A 22129-nucleotide genomic window follows, 5' to 3' on the forward strand; every position below is an offset into this window, starting at 1 on the left:
GACAGGTAGCATTTGAGGCGAAACCATGTCAGAACCACAGAGTCTCACTGAATCAGGTTCCACTAGAACCTCCAGATCAGTTTCCATTGGCTGAGTGCTCTCTCAGTCAGCAGGTAAAAGACATGAACAGAAAGCACGGCTCTACCACTGTTTGCTGCTCTGGCCAGCGCTGAGTTGAACCCGCAGCCCCATGGCTTTTTGTGATGTGATCAGTATAATATATATTTATATATCAAAACAAAGGGTGATTCATATGGGAAGGAGAAGAACCACTCGTGGGTGAAATAAGCCACACCAAAATAGACAGCTCCCGTTGCAGAGACACCCAACATTCCTTCCTCGCAGACCTGACACAGGCCAAGTGGCGAAACATGAACGTCTCTGACACATCTTTTAGAGTAAAGACAGCACTGACACCCTAATGAGAGGGGCCCATCTCTTAGAGAGGCCAGAGAAAGCAGGTTTGCACTGGTGGCAAAGAGACTAAATGACCTAATTTAAGAAAATTACCAATTCTGAAGGTATTATGGAAGATGATGTAGTATATATAAAACCGTTATATGAATAAGTTGGGGCTCAAATGAGAAAAATAATGTCGGAGAGGCCCCAGATGGATACTCAAGGTTAACCTCCATAGAAGGAATCAGACATCAGAAAGCCAGACTGGCTCAGTCAGCTTAGAAGGGGGCTTTCCTCCATTCCCTAGGGAGTCACATCCAAGTCTATATCAGCTTAGCATCGAGTAGCACATCCCTTAACGAGCCACAATGCTATACACCCCACGGAAAGCTCTTCAGCCTACCCTACTCTCTACTGCCCAGAAGGCTGAGGAAAGTGTCCTTCAGATCAACCCCATACCTAAGGGCTCCATGCCGACCAGTCCTGTACTAGGGACCACAGATCACTGTGAAGCTAATGGCTTTACCCCCAGCATCCTAGAAAGACAAGAAGTTAATCCTGGTACCCAGCAGGCATCCCTGATTCTCAGAGGGAATGAGTAGAACCTGAGAGATGGTTCAGGAAGAAAGTAGTGGTTGGTGTCAGTCCATTAACTGTCAGCCCAAATGCTCCAGTAGCAGCAGTAATGGTAAGGCTCCTCTATGTGGGGTTTGCTCTGTGCCAGGACTGTGCCCACTACAATTTTCCTCTGCCCAACACTCTCAGTAGCTCCAGGAGGGAGCTAGGTATTCTTATTCCTACTTCACAAATAAGGGAATAGAGACACAGGAGACCTCTGTACCTTCCCATCATGCCACAGATAACACATGATACAGCGTGTGGGGGGAGGGGCCGGAGGCAGGTGGGGGCAGGGTAGACTTAATTTATTTGGGGGAGGTGATGGTTGAAATGCTTACAACATGGAAGGAGACTCTCTTCAGGAAAAATAACCTCAAGATAGATGAAGTGCTGTACCAGAGTAAAGAATTATTTGGAACAAGGAAAATCGCCGCAAAGGTAGAAGAAAATTTTAAGTTGAGGAATAGCACAAACATCAGAAAAGCTATATGATGTTTACTAAATGCGGGCCATGTATCTAAAACAGCTGTTTTCTCTAAGACTGCCGGACAACGCTCACTCTGTCTCCTTCAAACGACAATGATTTTGTAGTATTTCTGTAGAGTGGAGATAGATAACTTGGTCTTCATTCGAGGTGAAGTATAACACGGAGCTGTGCACAGAAGAAAAGTGTGCTGGAGAGGAGGCTGGACTATGAAGAGACAGAGGTCCTAAGTGATTTGTAAGCGTCATAGCAACACAGGGCTGTATGAAGTCCCAGTCCCTTAGTGAGGCCTCAGAACAGGCTAGTAGGGATGGGAGACCCCGATGCTTAGACTTCTGCAACTTCCTAGTAAAGCTGGCTTGGCCCAAGACTCAGGCAGCACGGTATGATCATTCTCTTACCTACTCTTTATTGACTGACAGGAAACTGAATGGTCCCAGCACGTTGGTATACAGATGTGTAGTAGTATCTCTTACCCACTTGTGTGTGTGTGTGTGTGTGTGTGTGTGTGTGTTGATTACAAATAGCATTTGAACAAAAAGATACTTTAAAAATTCCATGTGGTCTTATAATATTAATTCTAACTTTTTTTTTTTGGGGGGGGGGAACTATGAAAAAAAAATTGCTGAAAGTTCCCAAACAACTAAATTTGTATACAAAGCGATCAGACATTCTTATTTTTCCCAACTGTCCCGCAGTTTTTCTATCTGAATAAAACTACTGCTCTTACACTATTGTTTGAGGTAAGAATGGAACACGTGGCCACGCTGGCAAAGGCTTGGATCCTTCCCTCTCCCATACTCCCTAGCTGCTAGAGTTCCTTTTCTGTGTCTCGGCTTCTATATCCCAAAGCTCAGGGCAACCATGCTGTTTAACAGGAGTTTGTGGAGTACAGTGTACCCATGTTCTGTCTGGGCAAATATAGCACGTCTTTGTGATCATTAATGATTGTGTTTCCCAGTGTTCTAAGGAATTAGAATAAAAACAAATAGCCGGCTGTTTGTAGCTTAAAAAAATTAGTATTTCCCTCAGGTCAAATTTCCATTTGAATTGCCTCAAAAGAAAAAAAAATCAATGCTGTTCAATAGAGAGCTCTGTATTTGAGACATTACTAGAAGAAAAATATCATGATATATCTTACCTTTTCTTTATATCATGATTTCAAAAACAACTCTTTAAACCCAACTCAGACACACATGGCTTCTTATTAACCAATATCCACTCTCACATAAGGCTCTGCCTTATAATATGGCAGGAATTCTGTTAACTCTTTAAGTAAATGCCTTTGGCAACTTGTTTTTCATTGTAGATTTTTAATACAGGGACTCCCTATGTTCTTGGGATGGACTTGAACTTGTGATCCTCCTGCATCAGACTCCTGAGTGCTGGGGTTATGGACTGTACCACCAGACTTTAACCGGTCTCACGATATTTTTTTGTTTTGCTTTTCAAATGTCAACACCTAAGGCATGGTCTTGAGCTGCAGTTTGTCTCATTCCTACTTATCAAGAAAATGAAGACTCAAAGCTATTAGCTCTCCTTTATAAGCACTAGAGTAAGTATCATTCACAGGAGAGTGTTTTATCTAACTGGAACAATTCTTTGATGTACGTAACGTTCACATTCTTTGTAAGAGGGTACATATATAGAGTGTCAATGGATTAATTGCTCAATGTCACTTAATCATTCGGCAAGGACACAAGTCCAGAGGTTCTCAGACATCAGAACACTATACTCTAAAATCTCACATAAATATTAATTATCATAATCACTTTATCTCAGAAAAGGACTCCAACTGAGGCAAAGAACAGTTAAGACACAAGTCATGCTGAACCACCGAAATGACTTAAAGAAACGTCTTTGAAAAATTCAGAGTCTGTGTATTAAAAAAATGTTACATTGCTTTTTAAGTGGAACAGTATTTAATACGTATCATAGAGAAGCCATTACATGGCCCTTAGTGGGTAAAATAAGTGCATTCATATGTCAAAAGTAATGGGGGTGGGAAGGTGACATCTACAAAGTGGATCTCAGGACTTCTTCAGAAGTGACAACGATTCCTTCTGTGGCAAAAGGAAACTGAGGTGACAAGGGGACCCCGTGCTTGGGTCTACTACCTCTGCAGAGTCAACAGAAACCATCAACAGCTAAGACATCACAGAACTGCAAATGACCTCAAGAGCCCTTCAGAAAGGGCAAGGATCCGAGAGACTTATCCTTTGGGATAACAGATGGAATGGAAGGAAATTAAAAACCACCCCACTTCTAAAATTAACAGGAAAGAGAAAACGGAATGGCCACTCTCACACCCCTCCAGAATTCTGACAGATTGTTAAGGCTTACTGGAATGGAGAGTCAACTACTTCAAAGGGGGCTTTTCCTGAGATGTAAGTATGGTCTCCAGCCCGTGATCTTCCCTGTTACTAATATAAGCCCATTTCCTCCCTTTTGGTTCCCTGGAGAAATGAAAAGTACCAGTGGGTTTGAGAAGACACTCAGCTGCCTAGAGAGCTGGCAGAGCTGAGTCTTCTTGTCCTTTGTGACTCCTCTTCATGGGAAAGAACAGTCGAATGTTATTCAACACCCTTATGGCCTGTTCACGACTCAATCTCATCTCTGGTCTCCAGTGCACTCAGATAGACATAAATGGATAACGAGGGGAAAAAAAATCTTTTCAATAGATGCTAAAAAGAGAAGGCCTTGTGGGAGTTATAGATTGATGAATGCTCAAAATGAGGCAGTTAGGACTTCTACCTGCCGAGGACATTCAGTTATCTTTGCACTCCGCTAATAAGCAACATGCAGAAGATGTGGAGACAGAATTTGCTTTGTTTCTGTGGCCACTAGAGTAGAGTCACAGGCCGATGGCAGGCAGCTTTCACTTCTTTTACCTGAGACAAGAGGTTGAACCAAACCAACCAACCGAGTTGCCTTCACATATCTACGGTTTCTAAGTCTATTCCAGTTAAACCCGGGGATAGGAACTCACTCAGTCTGCTCAAAACTCACCAATATCTTGCACTTTCCAGATTTCTACTTACCAGATACTAGTTTTAAACCTGACTCACATCAACTCTCACAGAGCACAATCGTTTAATCCTCTTAAATATCATGATAGACATGTGATACTCAAATTACAGCAATTATTGTTTATAAGATATTTAATGCCATTCCCCATTTTCTTTTTTGACTTGCTTCTGGGGTCCTCTGTGCTATTCTTATATGCTTCCTATCTCAGGAGAAACAAACATGGGAGCGTGTAGGGGAATCCTCCCACCGGAGGATAAGCCACAGCCCAACACAACTGGTATCACACTCTCGGGGCTACACTAGTGTTATGGGCTGTTACCGTCAAGCCATGTCAGTGACAAGTACTGCTGCCTGTACAGATGTGGCACTTTCATTAAAAGGTCCTCTGTTTCTTTATTCATAAACAGGTCTAATATTCCTAAATGCCTTCCCCGGGTGGGGCGGGGAGGGGGGAGAGAAAGATATCCCTTTTAATCACAATATTCCTGAAAACTCAGTCTCCTGTTGTTTTATCTTTCATAGAGTAACCCAAGAAAGGAGGACTTGGCACAAGCCCTGTGGATGAACACGCCCACTTTACGGAACTCGTCATTTGTAACAAGAGGAAGATATGACCACACTAAAAAAATATCAGCATGGGACCCTCTAAGTGAGGGCAAGTGTCCAGTGAGTATTCTGCCCATGGTGTTAGGAAAGCAGGAACTGAGTTTATGAAGACAGTCAGGGGACCGATGAATACACTTTCGCTCCTCTACCTCTCTTTCAATTAACCTCCCTGCTTGTATTCTATGGGATGACGCACAATATGGAGGAAGGAAAATAAAATCCCGCTGATTTATGAGGAGTCTCTCGCAAGATGACAGTTTCTTTCAGCCAGATACGGGTTGGAACTGAGAAGGACAGGGAAGTAACCGTCCCAAATGGGGACGTGAGCCATTGCTTCCTGGCTGCCTTGCCAGTGGCTCACAAGTGGCCCTTGGGCTTCACTGTGACACGCAGAGAAGCAGACAGGAGAAGGGCAGAGCTGGAATCATTCTAGCAGCATGAAGGAGCAGAGCAGGACTAAAGGGGTCGCTACACTCTTCTGTATCCTGGGGAGACATTTTACCACAGAGGTACGTCCTTAGCCCTACACATCCAGGTAGGTCCTTTATTTCCTGTACTGGAGCATAAAGCAACACGATTAATGGAAATAACGGAAAACAGAGTTGTTAACCAACAATGCAAGAAACAATTCAATTGCAATCAAAAGACCGAGTACTAAAAAGAATCCTGTTCGTTCCCAAACAACTAGGAAAGTTTTTGGAAGAATTGTATCCACAGGAAAATGTTAACTATATGCCAGCGAGGACACAGCAACAGGCCAGGTTGTTGGGTGGCTGCTGGGTGACAAGTTATATGTGCCTATTGTAGCTCTCTGGTACATTTCTGATTTCTTAAAGCTATGAACATGTATATGCTGTTTTTCCTAGGATAAATAGTGACAGATATAATTCTTTTTAGCTAGAATTAATTTATGAAGCCGAGTGATATAAGAAGCATCATTTTGTCATCTTGTCTGCTGTGGGAGGACTCTGAGATTATGGTGAAAAGCTGTTTGGACACAGGGGCACTGTACTGTCCTTTGTGCGTTCAGAGAAAGAGACAGAAAACCTGCTTGTCAACCGTTTCCTGCCTTAGTGTAGCTTCATGGGCCTCCTTCGGGCCCTGCCCTAGAAGCCTCATAGACAGAAGGGGGAGCCACGTCAAGGCAGGGATGAACGCTGAGCAAGAGCTATGAATACGGATGTTTGGGGATAACTGCAGAAGACAGAACTGCTTCTCAGTGTCAGCGAGTCGCCCCTGAGGGTCTTATATAGGTGATGGTGCAGAAGGCAAGTTAGAAGCTGGTGGGGCTGGGTCTTGTGTGGCATCTAAAAGTGTGGGCGCTCCCTATGTTGTTACAGGCTCTGAGTCCAGAAGGAGTCCTAAATGCTTGCTCTTCTGAGAGTCTGAGATGACAGTGACTCTGGCGGACAGAAGACGGCTCCTCAAGTCTAAACCCTTGCACCCTGAGTTTCAAAGGCTCTCTGTTGGCAGTGATGTCTCTCTACACAGTGATGTATCTCACTAAGGGGAAAGGCTGGCCTTCCATGGGACTCCAGACTCTGACGTATCCTTCTTTCTGATCACTATAAATTACAGCCATGAATCCAATCAACTCTAAGAGTCCTAAGAGTCTTCAGAGAAGATCACCAAACGTGGGGTTATGGTGGGACCCTCGAAAGAGATGTCAAGGGATACCAACAACATCGCAGAGACTCTTACATAAAGTTGGTAAAGACAGAATTGTGCTAACTTCAAAGGAGAAGACTGACTTTTAATTGTGTGTGGGGTGTGTGTGGGGGCGGGGGGTGGGTTATGAGCCTGTGACAGTCTTATAACACACGTGTGATTTCAAATTTTCCCATGATGAAATTTCTTGCTGCCCAACTCCTGCAAGGAAAATAAGAAGTGCATCACACACACACACACACACACACACACACACACACACACACACACACACACACACCGGAAGGATAAAGTAAGTTACCAACACGGTCCCAAATCGTTTCATCAAAATTTTACCTGCTGAGTGCAAAATATTGGAGAAAATATGGTGCCTTACCTTCTGAAATTCTTGTCAGCCTGTCATGTACAATCATTGATGATTATTTTTAATGAGGTGAGGTAGAAACTTATGACTCACTTTATCTTTTAATGTACTTTATGAGTTGAGCATTTGAATTCTGCAACTTGAAGGGTAAGGTAATATTGCATGTGTTGAAAGGGTGGTAACTTGTTCTAGAGTCTCTTGAATCCACGTTAAACGTTGGTTAGGTACATCCCTTTTCACTTTTATTTTTCTCTTACAAAAACCATTTTTGGTCTGAAAGATATGGTTAATATTTTAACCGACCTACAGGCATTTGTGAATATCATCATATTTGAAGAAGTGTCAGGCATATAAAAAACCAGCTACACTTGGGCTTACTTTAGTTTACTAATGATATTGGAATATAAAGCCATTAAAATAAAAAAGGAAATCAAGCCTCTTTGGTAGAAACTCCCTGTACCAAAAGCCTCAGAAGGATGACGCTGGAACCTACGGAGATCAGCAAGCCCAGGCATTTGGGAAAAATTTTAAAAATATGTAAACTAAGAAGTATGATTGCTATTAGGAGGTGCAATATTAACATAGAATCCTAGCAGCCAGGACTTAATGTGAGGCAATGCCACAGTGGCTGGGTGAGCACTCTGTGGGTGATGTGTCTATGGACATTACAGCTGACCAAAATGCACGGTTTAGAAACAAACTGAAATTTCTTTATGCGAGTCCTTTTTTTTTATGGCCATCACGCTAAGCAACAAATACAAATAATTACATCTCATACTCCGGCATGTTTCTCTAACAAGCAGTGAATTAACATTGTAAAATATAGACAGTACTTAAAAAAACTCCTCTTTTCCGTATAAGAAAATTAAAGAAAATTTGAAGAGGGGAATTTCTTCCAAGTTGAAAAACTTCCAAGAATTTGACCTCTTTTGCAGTAGCTGGAGGACAGAGAGAAGCATTTACAGGTAGGGGGTGACGGCTTATCTATCATGGCGAGTTTGGTCTGGGTTTGGTCCCAGCACAGAACAGGAAATGCAGTAGGTAGCTAGCTAGAAGTCTGGTTGGCCTACCAATTGTGCAGTGCTCTCCATTCCATCCTTGGCTACACTCGCACTTGCCGTCCTTGCACGTCCCATGCTCGGCACAGCGAGGGTGGCAAGCTCTCTGATTACACGCCGGTCCGGTCCAGCCTTCTTCACAGCGACAGGAGCCCCCCATGCAGACGCCGTGTGAGCCGCAGTCCACCGAACATATTTCTGTGTTGCAAAAAGAGGAGTCCGGGCAAGAGAAAATAACCAGTTGGGGGGGGGGAGGGCGAGAAGGAGAATTATTAGGAGTTACATCTTGTACTTGTCAAAGGGAAAAGGTCACATTGTGCTGTGCACTAAGTCAATTTTGTCATCGATGAGTGGCAACAGTGAATGGTAGGATTTGACATTCTTTCATCCCCTTTAACTTGTGGCTGTGTGGGTGCAGAGAGCACACATGATAATTGTTTGGGAAAATTACTTTATATATTTATTTTATATATAAATGTCTACAAAATATTTTTGTATATATTTTTGTATATAAGTATCTACAAAATACAATGTAGATAGAATAGGCCTATAGAAATATATAAGGCTAACCCTTGGTACCCAAGAGAAAAACCATGCACACTAAAATGATAAGATATTTGAGTTAGCATGGTGTGTCAGTATTGAACAGGAACTGCCTTATCCGTTTACTGGGAACTGAAAAGGGCCGATTGCTAAAGCCGTGGCTTAAATTGTTTTAAATATCCTGAAACTTGAAGGAGACTTTCTTACAGAAAGCATATCAGCTTGCTCATGCATGCAGACATGTTGGTTAAAGAAGAGGAAACATTGTTTTTCTTATTTAGTAAATCTGGACTCTCGACAGCTACAAATTGCCTGGCTCACAGACTAGAAAACCAGTTTAATAACTAGACATGCACACTGATTCTGTCATTTGAAAAACAAAGATTTTCATCTGTTGGAATTTTTGAAAGGTGTACAATGACCAACTGCCTTCAGATTGTATAACACTAGATTAAGCCTTAAAAAGGACTCAGATGTCTGAAGTCATTTTTTTCAAATAAAGCTTTCTTAAGAGCTTTACTTAACTAGGTCTAGCGGAGAGAGAGGAAGAAAGGGAAGGAGAAAGACTCTGAAGGATATTCGGGTTTTTTGTTCTTTCTCTATAAAGTTAACTATGGGTTTTATCCTAAGACTGCGAAACAACGTTCCTAGTTCTAATTTTCACCCCAAAGTCATTTGTAACACATAGAAAAGGGATGGCGGCCCTATTTCTTTACAATGAAAGGTAGTACATATTTATATCATCACAAACACCTATTCCTACACTAATGATTTGGTCTTCAAATGATATTCCTCGGGCCCCATCCTCATCTTTATCTACTTTTGAGACTATAGTAATATATTATAAGAACTGTCACATTTCCTACAAAGAACACTCAGGACATTAACTGGGAGAGAGTTTCGTCTCTGCACGCCCCTCCGTCCAATTCTGTGTTTCTCTATCTCCTTTGAATTAAATTTTTGATTAAGAGACCAAGATGGTTTGATTAACTTCAGAGCAACACAACATCAACCCAGCATCGGGAGAGGAGTTTTGGAGGTCCCCTTTTATTCAATAGGATCAATTCTTCATTAGGGTGAAGTTGTTTATCAGCGTTTAACACACCGGCTTTGAGCAAGGTGCGTCAATCTTTGTAATGAACTTATTAATTAGAGTTAATTTAATTGAAGTGGAATTGAAGGGCTAATTAATGGACATACTGCTGATGAAGATAGAGGGAGACTCTTGCTTTCAAACCTATTCACTCCATCATGAAAATAATTCATTTTTTTTCCTTCTTTTTTAATAGCTTCGCCCAACGTTCTGGTTATAAATTCTACTCTCTTAATGAATCTAGATACCCGAAGGTCATTTTCACAGTGTCAAAAGAGGCCAGTGTTTCCCTTTAGGATTCATCCAGTTAAAACTTTAGATTTATATCGCTAGTAAATGTTCGGCCACATATGTACGTAAACAATAATGTTTGTATAAGCTGTAACTAAGAGCTAAGCAGCGCTCAGCACAGGGCGGGCACGAGGCAAGTTGCATTCCCGGGGTGAGCATGAGCCCTCGGAGAGCACTGCTATTCATCCTAAGTTTTCTGCCTTCCACAGCTGATCCTTACACTTGCCATTCTCCTAGTCTCCCAAAAACACGCTTCATTTCTTATTCGTTCTACACACGGAGTTAGTTTAATGTGTTCTTCTTCCGCTTTGAACTGAGGATAAAAAGATGAACAGAACAAAGATCCCTGCCCAGTTTCTCTTTTTATCTAGGTTTTATTTTATTTTAAGTTGAGATAGGATTTTTATTTAGCTTCTCAACTCTAAAGTAATTGTACCAGTATGGATGATATAAAAACACATACTACAGGATATGGCTAGCCAATTTAATCTTTGAATTAACATTTATTTGTCTGTTTTGCTATTCATGACAAGATGATTTCATGAGGATGGGTGCCAGTTATAGCCATTTTAGGGAACGAACCAGTGGGCATTTCGTCCACTCCTCTGCTGCTTGGATAAGAGTGGGATGCAAACTGACCACATCCCACTTAGGGCTACTGTACAGCAAGCATTATTAGACCCGTGTTCTGAGAGAGGACAGACCTGGACCAAGACCCTTTACTACTCAAGTAATCATTCCTATAAAAATCAACTTTTTTTTTTTTTTGTGGGATGCATTTTTTTTAAAGTACATGAAATAGAAATTTAAGTAAGTAAAAAAAAAAAAAAAACAAAACCTGAAATAACTGAATTCTTATTTTGGTTCTTATAATAAAAATATTTCTTTCTTCCCTCCCCCTCTTTTTTCTTTCTTTTTTTATTTTTCAAGACAGGGTTTCTCTGTTTAGCCCTGGCTGTGCTGGAGCTCATTCTGTAGACCAGGCTGGCCTCCAAATCAAGTGATCCACCTGCCTCTGCCTCCCAAGTGCTGGGATTAAAGGTGTGTGCCATCACTGTCTGGCTAAAATATGCATTTTAAGAGAACTGGATAAACAAAGGAAATATAGACTTAGTGTCAGGTACTCATGCTTGATAAATATTGGTTGGCAAGGATTTCCTAATACTCTGTAGTGAGATGGTCAGGCTCCGCTACCATCCAAACTCCATCTTATGATTTCCTTATTTACTCAGATACGTTATTTGTTTTGGCAGTCATGAAATTTCTAACCAAAGCTTTAGGCTTTCATTTCTATAAAGCAGGCGTAAGCACACAATAATTGCTATCTTCTTTCAGAGTTATGTGTTAATGATAAAGGGGCAATAGAGGAGGAAAGGGTGGGGAGGGGAGAAGACAGAGAGGAAGGAGGGGGAGAGAAAAGGAGTGTGGAAGGGAAGGGAGAGAGCATGAGAGGGAGGAGGACTGAGGGACAGGGGATTGAGGGAGGGGAACAAGAGGGAAGGGGAGACTGAGGGAGGGGGAGACTGAGGGAAGGGAGACTGAGGGAGGGGGAAGGGAGGGTGGGGAGACTGAGAGAGAGAGAGGAGAATGAGAAAACATCCACTCTCAGGTTGAAAAGAAACTTTGTAAGACACATCAGTATACAGAAAAGTTTCTTCAGCTTGTTTCCGGGACTACTACTGTTTGCTAATGTCCGCTGCACTACCACAGCCTCCACGGTAACACTGGATCTGAGGCTCTATTTGCGCCGCCAGAGCATCTGAACCTAACTACCAGAGCATAAAGTAGTGGTACCGTCAGTCACAGACAGCTACTGAATGACCAATCTACAAGCAGAATCCAGTTAGGGGGAAGCTCAGTTGCCCTAGTATGCTTAAGGTGCCAAGTTCGATACCCAGAGCTGGCAGGGGGAAAAATAAATCCCTTTATTTGTCCCTCTGAAAGACTGCTCAGTTTAAATGGAGGCAGAAGTGTTCATAGACGTCCCTGTGAAATTCTTCGTCATTCGTCAAGTTGGGATCACTCCTCTGAGTTTAGCAAATCATTCCACGTAACACTTGGTATGATGTTAGATTGGCGTCTAATTATTTCATTTGTGCTCATCTTGGTTCCCAATTAAAACTGTAATCTTCTAGGGTGAATGACATCCTCTCACACAGTGTGACTAATGACTGGGAATATTGTGGAATTAGTTCCTGAGTTGCAGCCAGCATTACAAAAACAAACAAACAAACAAACAAATGATTTGGAAAAAAAGCCAGCAAGTACCATACATACCATTTTGAACAATGACCATTTCTGTAATACCAGAGTATATGCACGTGCCCAGATATTGGTGAATATGATCACCGACATTTCCCACTTCATCATAATTTAAGCATAACAGAACGAGAGCATTATACACACTCTTTAGTGGGATCATGTAGAGCCTGCCTTTGGCAGGTCAGCTTGCAGAGTACTTGCTCATGCCCTAGAGAGTCTGAATGTCTGGGCATGGTGGAGTACGTCTGTGCACACAAGGGCCAGTCTCTTTTCGGTAGTAAGTCTGAGTCCAGACCAGGCTACCTAAGGTCCTGTCTCGACAATGCCATGACCCACCCTAAACAACAGAGAGACCTACATAGATGCTCATGTCAATCAGTTTTTCTACCCAGTGAGACTGAGGGAGATAGGGCTGCTTTGCCCATAAAAGATAATCCTTGCCAATAATAGAGAAGAGTGAATTTTTAATAATAAATGACCTAAGCGTATTTCCTTTTTATAAGCAGCAACTACTTCATTCCTTTAAACATTTATGTCTTTAGACACTCATTTGGTAACGTAATTAAGTTAAACAAGTGCACTCGAAGAAGTCGTATTTCCCAAATCTTAAGTAAATTATGGTAAATACTTGAAAGTATGGTATCGGTTGGCCTCACCATTTGAGCAGTCGGGGCCAGTCCAATTTGGGTCGCAAGTACAGGAGCCGCTTTCTTGAAGGTAAGTTCCATGGCCTGAGCACTGGTCTGCACACATAGTCTTCAGTATCTCACAGTTGCTGCCACCCCATCCTGGATTGCAGTGACATTCCCCATGGATACACACCCCGTGATTAGAACATCCAGGGTCTAGACAGTCCGCTAGCATCAAGAGATGGGAAGTTTTTATTTTTATTTTTATTATTTTCTTTATTTACATTACAAATGCTATCCCCAAAGTTCCCTATACCCCCCTAGCCCCTGCTCCCCTACCCACCCACTCCTACTACTTGGCCCAGGCCTTCCCTTGTGCTGGGGTATATAAAGTTTGCAAGACCAAGGGGCCTCTCTTCCCAGTGATGGTCGATTAGGCCATCTTCTGCTACATATGCAGCTAGAGACACAAGCTCAGGGGGTACTGGTTAGTTCATATTGTTGTTCCACCTACAGGGTTGCAGCCCCCTTCAGCTCCTTGGGTACTTTCTCTAGCTCCTCCATTGGGGACCCTGTGTTCCATCCAATAGCTGGCTGTGAGCATCCACTTTGGTGTTTGCCAGGCACTGGCATAGCCTCACAAGATGCCGCAATATCAGGGTCCCTTCAGCAGAATCTTGCTGGCATGTGCAAGAGTATCTGGGTTTGGTGGCTGATGATGGGATGGATTCCCAGATGGGGTAGTCTCTGGATAGTCCATCCTTTCATCTTAGCTCTAAATTTTTTCTCTGTACCTATATCCTTTCATGAGTATTTTGGGGAACAGTTTTTATTAAAGATGCTAGATATCCTCGTTCATGCAGGATCAAGAGTCAACTTTTAATCGAATTATTTAGATAATCAAACAGCTACCCACCACTCTCAAGAACTTGTCTCTCAAAGGGCAGGGAGTTGTCCTGTAACCAAGCTTTAGGAAACCAACCCAGAGCCATTTAGATAACTGAGACCCTTGCAAGGATTTGTCATTTTCATGGATTAGACAAACATGTTCTCAAGGTCTCAGACAATTGCTCTGTGTTGTGCCTTTTCAAGAATAGACCCTGTGCTCGCTGACCTGCTCCATGACCACTGGGCACTGACAGCTGCGTGGGCTCCTCAGATTGTTCGAGAAATAAATGAGTTGTACACTCTATCCTTCTTAATTCACTTTAATGTGCTTTAGAAGATGAGATTTAATTTAGCAATTTGACTCAATAAAACTTTACACTTGTACGGTCAATGGCCTGAAAATTTAATTCCAGAGACTTAATTGCATTACTTTGTGAGTCCAGATCAATAAAATCAATTTGATTGGAGAACGGAAATAGTGCTTTTATTTTTTTGGGCTTTCTGGAAGAAAAGCAAAACAAACCAGACCAGTTTAACTGCCCTTTGAAGCACAGTGTCTCGACTCTCATCTCCCATACAGTGGTGGAACAAATCTACCATGTTGTTCTCATTCATTCCGTTCCATTCAACTGTCCCTATTTCCAGAGATGTCAAGGAAGTCAGCGTCAATGCAAAAAGCTAAAAAGAAACAACGACAAGCCAGTCCTTTGTTGGGATTTAAGACACAAATGCTCCCTTACTTTCTCAGAGTTTTTTAAAAAAGGATTATTCATGCTACAGAAACAGAGGAAAAGGGCTCTTTGGTATTTGTTCTTTTTATTAGTTAAAATGTTAATGGAACAATGTGTTCATAAATATGGAAATAAAAATTGCTTTTTCATAAAGAAGCATGTGCGTGTGTGAGAGAGATTCCTTTGCCTAGCGGAAGATTACAGATTTAATCTCTTTCTTTATGGAGCTAACAAGAAGGGTTTGGTAAATATTGACATGTTTACCTTCCTCGCAGTTTTCTCCTTTGTATCCCGAGTTACAAGCGCAAGAGCCCATGATGCAAATCCCACGACCCCCGCACTGCGGGTCAATGCACTGGGTCGTCGGCACGTCACACTCGGTGCCCTTCCAGCCGCTGAAGCACAGGCAGCGGCCCTTGGAGTACTGCCCGTTGCCACTACAGAGCACCGGACAGGCTGCTGTGAAATGACACAGGACAGAAGGATCAGCAGCCACGCTCTCCACTGAGCCTCCCGACCGACCCAAGCAGCTCCGCGCCTTTCCCACCCCTTTTCTTCCCCACGTTGCTATGCTTCCTCAGTCGGATGTGTTCCTACTGGCTCACTCGCTTAGGAAGGGAATCTAAGTGGCATACCTCTTGAACAATCCGGACCTAGAAACCCCGGGAAACAATGGCAAGTTCCAGAAACACACTCTCCATTTCCATGGCAATTTCGGGGGCATTCCACCACAGACTCTGAGGAAGAGAGACAGAGGGAGCATTTGTGAGACGCCCGCCTCGCTCGGAAGCGGTCACTCTGTTCATTTTAGTTAGGTGTTGAAGTCATTATGGGCAGCTAACTCCATAACCCCCAAATGGATTTGTCTATATAAGATAATCTGCATACTGACGTAAAAGCAGTGATGCTTCTGATGCGGGTTTTTTAAAAAACCTTCTCTTGAGGTGCTTTCCCTCCCCACAGTAATCTGTAGTATTTCTTACAGAGCTTTAAAGCTTGCTGTATAGTGACCACCGAGCGATTCACCCTAGACATCCCTCATGCTTGGTAAGGATGATTTAGTTCCTATTCGACACAGAGATTAGGCTGTAGATGGAAAAGGATGCTTCGGAGAAGGCCCCTACCTATAACGATCGTGTTAAAGGAAACTTGCTCTGGGTTTTTCCCGTCGTTATAAAAAGCCAGATGCCAGATTCCAGAATCCAAGTACTGGATGAAGCCAGCTTCGTGCAGGCTGACAGATCGCGCCTGCCGCCCGGCTCTTTCGGACTCCACCAGGTTCCGCTGCTCTCTCGCAATTAACCTGCTGCCATCCAGGAGCTCCACGAAGTCGTACTGGGGACGGGGACACGGGAAACAGTGTTAGTAGCCGGAAACAACGCATGCATTGCTACGCCAAGCTATCCTCTTTGGCAGATAAACACAGTATTGGAAAGCAGTTCTTGATGGACAGGTCCAAGTGACAGAAGCCTTCTCTGCATGGATTTTTAAATAAGGATGAAGACTACCTGTTGGATCTCCTTGTGTTCAAACTGAAAGGATAATTTCCTTCCTTTTCAGGGAGTTGAGTCTTCCAAATTTATTCCATTCTCCTGACCGATGAGTTTGGTGAATTAAGACAGTGTGGGGATATAACTGGAATTTATGGGATTTTATTCAGACCATGAATGGTTTAAGAACTCCTCCCACGTGGTGCTTCTGCATGGCAATTACTGCTGTCTATAGGTCTCAGAATTATTCTTATTCCTGGAAGCAGCTCTTTGGGCAAGGCACTCAGAGTTACTCTTGGGATCTCCTTCGGAGGTTCAGGGGTACCTCCTACCCAGGAAGTGGTGTAGCTGGGGTCTTCTCCACCACAGGACTACACTTCTCTCCCAGGACCTTAATGTAACCATTCATGCTTTCATGGGGTTTTACATAAATATAGTTAGGTGAACCTTATCCCTGATTAAAGTCAATGAACTGACTAGCAGAGGGGTTTGGTGGGATGGAGTAACAACCACAGGCGGAGTTAGGGTGATGGCGGCAGTCATCCTTGAAGCTGCTTTGCGTTTTTTGTTTTGTTTTAGTTTTTTCCAGACAGGGTTTCTCTGTATGGCCCTGGCTATCCTGGAACTCACTTTGTAGACCAGGCTGGCCTCAAACTCAGAAATCTGCCTGCCTCTGCCTCCCAAATGCTGGGATCAAAGGTGTGCGCCACCACGCCCGGCTCTTGCTTTGTGTTTTAACTACAATTAATTATAAACATTGGTCCTTAAGAAAGTTGAGCTGGAGTACACATGGCTCCAGCTGCATATGTAGCAGAGGACGGCCTTGTCAGCCATCAGTGGGAGGAGAGGTCCTTGGTTCTATGAAGGCTCCAGACATGCCCCAGTGTAGGGGAACTGAGGGCAGGGAGGTGGGAGTGGGTGGGTGGGTGGAGGAACACCCTCATAGAAGCAGGGGAGGTAGGACAGAATAGGAGGCTGGGGGGAGGATCAGGAAAGGGAATAACATTTGAAATGTAAATAAAGAAAATATCCAATAAAAAAAAAAGTTGAGCTGGAGGATTTAAATTATGGAATAGGATTGACAACAACAGGTAAAGTTTTGTAAACAAATGCCAGTGAATTTGGAAGACACTGAATAGATTCTCCAATATTGGCTTCAATAAACTTACTAGTTATTAGGATCTTTATTAAGATGTTCTTTATTAAGATTAAGTACAGAGACCCTTTTATCCAGTTTCAGTTTAATCCTGGGACATATTTAATGTAAAAATCTCACAAGTATATGTAAATGTAGGCCATGCACAAACATCATAATTGTAGTACTATATATATAGTATATTTGTGCATCATTAGTACTTTATGATATGATTAATTCTTTTAATGGAACAGTTGTATGAGGAAAACATTATTATATGACTTTCTTAATCAAATCAAATAAAAATCAAATTAGTCATTTGAATTTATGGGAATTATATTTAAATAGATTGCCACTGTGCAGACCATCTATGGTCGCAATAAGAGGACCTGATATGTGATTCAGTTTGTAACTTACTAAAACCTTGATTTAAATAAAAGCATTTTCTTCTTTGGGCTGTAATATGCAAAACATATGCAAAACATATGCTAACTTTATTAACCCTCAAAATTTTTCAATTTCCTTACAAGGACTTAAATAATGACATCTCTGGCTATTTATGAAAACTTCATGGGAATTCCATCTCCTCTGGAGCAGAGGAGAAGCAAGCTTAATTCTGAAGGATGTCTCCACCTCAAATAAGTTCTCACCATTTACTCATTGGATTTAAATATTTATATTATCAGGGCAAAACAAGAAGGAAAACTGTTCCTTCTGTGGTCCAATACAGATGATTTTCCAACATTATATATACAGGAACTGAGAAAGTAAAAAGGCAGAAATCTGGAGTTTTAACTAGTCTCTCCAGTCTACAGTCAATTGCCGCTGCCAGCAGAGTGGTAGACATTTGTACCACGCATGGGACACCGACAGGGCACTAGCGTGGAGGGGACCATGGTGGTGCTAAGAAGTATCTGATGGTTTTAAACCCCAGCTCTAGGCTTTTGTCACAATATTTTCAGAGATGACTTCAGGAGAGCTATTCAAAACGCCTGAAGAAAAAAATTACCTTCTTTTAAACGATAATCATCTCCACCCCAAATAACCACATTAGATGGCTTGTCCTTTGGGCATAACATGATCATATAAGGGTTAGTCTGGCCTTTGCTCCACTTATAATCTGGAACTGTATATGGAGTGATTTTGATGAGTAGGAGTCTTAAGGACTTTCCCTATATTCAGTATAAAATCCCTTGGACTAACTCTTCAATCTCAAGCTCTTGGGTAGCCATCATGATGGCATCTATATATTATGAGAATTTCACTAAATTAGAACTAGTTCAGCTCCCTTTAAGGAAGTGGTCCTCAACCTTCCTAACACTGTAACCCTTTAATACAGTTCCTCAGGTTGTGGTGACCCCCAACCATAAAATTATTTTTGTTGCTACTACTTCCCAGCTGTTAATTTTGCTACTGTTATGGATCATAATGTAAATATCTCATATGCAGGATGTCTGATATGCAAACCTCCAAGGAGTCAGGATCCACAAGCTGAGAAACGTTGCTTTAAGGGAAATTTCTTTATAATATTATCTTATTTTTAGGCAATTACCTAATACGTGGTGTGTGTTTGTGTGTACATGTGTGTGTGTCTGTGTGTGACACACAAATGCTATGTTCCTTTTCCAGTGGTTTACTATTTAGTCAGCCATGTAAAAAACAAAAATAGACTTTTCCTGGTATTTTGGTAGTTTACTTCTGAAAAGACAAGGCAATCGAATCATCTGTTTAATTCCATTTCTGTTATTAAGTTGATGGTTGCTGAGTCAGAGACCCCTTGACTACATCCTTCGATTAACTGCTGTTCGACTTGCTATGTACCCCCATGGCCTTTAACTACCAAAGCTTTTGCTTCCCGGCCTCTCAAGCGTTAGGATGGTAAGAGTAGAACAGCCTGCTCAGCCTTCCTCCGAGTGTCTGATGGTGGCACAGTCCTGCTATGTATCACAGAACACAGAGAAATACAATGTTTTAGAAGTCTTCCTATTCAACTCTCTCATTTTACCCACAGACACGGAGTTGTGGGTGAATTAAGTTACTTGTACGAGGTCACATACAGTATAAGGCATAAAAATCAAAAAGTGGTAGGTGTTTATAACTCAGGTTTCAGCCTCCTTTCTGTAACAGCCTTCAGGCAAAAGCACTAACTTGCCATAGCCCAGGAGCTCTAGAGCAAAGAATTGCTTCCTTCTGCTTCCAACTGTCCAGGAGAATAAATCGGCCACCTGGGAGAAGACAGTCAATTGGTTCCTTGGCAACCATCAAATGGGCAGCTCTATAAAGGGTCACGAAGACTTTGACTTTCAAACTCAAGTGACTATTCTGAGGGGCTGGCCGATTTTAATTATTTCAGGTTGATTTATTTAATGCTCCCCAGGAACAGAGAAATGTTCAATTTGGGCTGCTTTATAGCTTATTTCATGTTTCAATACTGAACTCGGAACCAGCTGTTTGCTCTGCTGATCTTGAATAAATCAGAGGAAGGAACTCTAATAACCAAGGCTTAAGAAAAAGCATACCCTATACACATATATATATATATATATATATATATATACACACACACACATACATACTGTGGTGGAAAAGAAGGACAGATGTCATGGGGACTGTACTAAATCATGGTGCAGTTGCAAAAAAAAAAATAATAAAACACCGACTGTGCCTTCGATTTTCCTAATTTTGTGTGTTATGCGTCTATTGCAAAAGTCAGCTATATATCTTTAAACAAGCTAGGTCCTGGCTCCTGTGTGGACATCTCAGCTGTGGTTTTTCCAAGGTGAGTGTTTTCATACAAAGAATGGCCTTTTAATGCTACGGATCCGGTAGTCTGAGGAACACACTGATGCCAGCATGTTTGGTTGTCTGTAGGCATAATGTCTATTCACGTCACTCTTCCTTGTTTTCAAAGAGGAACTGTGGCTATCTATCATGCTTGCTACACTTGTATTTCCATATTTTCCTCACTAAAAATAAATCTGACATAAGTCTCAAGAACTGCTTTAACCAAATCAATAGATTTAAGATGACCTTACACACGCTTCTTGGGTATAGAAGGTAAAATAAAACCATCTGAAATCACTACAGAATCTTGGAGGTTGTTCTTGCTAGATAACCAGCTCAGGCTCTACCCTAAGTTCTTCTGACATTTTTTAGCCATTCCAACCAATCATTAGCAACTCAAGCCAAGCCCTTATTCCTACTGGTGATGACACATGCAAACTCCTATTGCAAAATATCCATTTAGGTGCCATGGCTTCACCCAACAGCCTTTCAGAGATAGAGTAACATTTGGAAACGAAAAGCAGGAGCCTGTGTTTTATTGATGGCAGCAGCCGCTCACCTGCGTATGGGAAGGCGGTAAGCCCTTCCGGCCGTACACTCCGATCAATGCATCCTTCTGAAGAGAGATGTTGAACTTAAGAAACTGTGGCTGATCAATAAAGAGCTGCGATCTCCAGAAGATCCCGGGGGGAACCTCTTGAATTGCTCTCCGGCCAATATCAAGTTCTCCGGAATCTATGGTGTTATTTTCATGTGTAAATCCACCTAATTTTCCTGAATGTGAGAGACCCGGCGATGAAGGAAAAAAAACATTAAAATAACAGGGCTTCTTTTCAGAGACTCATTTTCCCTCATTGTTCAGGAATTCTTCTTCCGCTTACGAGAGACAGATATTCCCTCGATTGTCTTCCGTTTAAGAACTTTTTTTTTTTTTTTTTTCTGTGAAGCGTTGTTACAATAATTCCCACCTAACATTTTTTTAAGGCATGGAAGTCAAAAATCCTCCGACTTCCCCCAAAGTACGCTGATCACTGAAGCTGCTTCCACACCGACCGCGTTTCTCACGTGTTTGAAACATAAATGCCTTATACACTGTATGCCTTGTTATTTCCTGGGAGGGACACAGTCTGATGAGTAGCGGCTCCTCTAACCATACCGTGATACTGATGAGGGTGAATTAAGGCAGAACGGATCCTAGAGATTTCCAAGCCAATCTTTAATCAATCAATCAATCAATCAATGCTACCGACTTGTACAGTCCTCTTCCAGTCATACACGGGGAGGGGATGGGATGGGGAGGAAAACCACTTGTCACCAAAAGAAGTACTGGAGTTGGGCTTCAAGAAACAGGACAGGAGGCGGGGCTTCCGGTGTCTTGACCCGCCCCTCCCCTAAGACCTCAGCCTTAGGGAAAGCAAACCTGCTACTCCCGAATCCCGTCTTCTCCCAGCACCATGACTTGGTTCTAGACAACAGACCTAAGTGTGTTTTTTGGGGTGTGGTGTTCCCCTTCGCTCCTGCTCCTTTCTTAGCTACTCTCCCCGAAACAGGAGGGGTTGTTACAATTTATTGCAAGGGAAAACGAAAGAGAGGGTTCGCCGACGCTGAAGAGACAGAAGGCAAATTATCCTCCATCAAACCCAGCCCTTTTAACTTGATAACTAAGTTGACTTAACCAATCTTTTTCCTCTTTTTTTTTTTCTTTCATTAAACTGGAAACAGGCCCCCAGAGAACTTGTTAATTCAAAAAATTTTAAGATTTAATCTCAAATCCAAGAATTATATCTTATCCTAAAGAGAGGAGAGAGGCTTCTATCTGTGAAGTGCTGTTAATTTAATATCGCTTTCATTTTATTAAGCGTCTGCTAGGGACGGGGCACTGACATCATAATAAAGAATACGAACCAAAGAGCGGTAGCTTAGGAATCAATTACTACACGGTTTACACAGCTTACCAAACTGATCTGATCGCCTGGCCAGGGAGACAATCTGTGCAAAAGGACGACCAAGGTGACAACCTAAAGCTCCATATGACTGGGTCAGGGGAAGGCCATCC

At 42.3% G+C, this 22129-nt stretch overlaps 1 protein-coding gene across 12 annotated transcripts in view; it reads right to left on the reverse strand.

Moving 5' to 3' along the window:
• Positions 1-22129, reverse strand: part of Tenm3 (teneurin transmembrane protein 3) — a 723224-nt gene that overhangs the window by 100510 nt on the left and 600585 nt on the right. For all 12 annotated transcript variants that reach the window (XM_029531766.1, XM_029531758.1, XM_029531759.1 and 9 more), the window contains 6 exons: positions 20633-20847; positions 15789-15999; positions 15300-15401; positions 14929-15123; positions 13073-13273; positions 8240-8425 (listed from right to left, as the gene is read on the reverse strand). In XM_029531766.1, coding sequence (XP_029387626.1) covers positions 8240-8425; positions 13073-13273; positions 14929-15123; positions 15300-15401; positions 15789-15999; positions 20633-20847 — 1110 coding nt within the window. The remainder of the gene's footprint in view (positions 1-8239; positions 8426-13072; positions 13274-14928; positions 15124-15299; positions 15402-15788; positions 16000-20632; positions 20848-22129) is intronic.

The sequence above is a fragment of the Mus pahari genome, chromosome 19, assembly GCF_900095145.1.
Source record: "Mus pahari chromosome 19, PAHARI_EIJ_v1.1, whole genome shotgun sequence".
NCBI classification, from domain to species: Eukaryota; Metazoa; Chordata; class Mammalia; order Rodentia; family Muridae; genus Mus; species Mus pahari.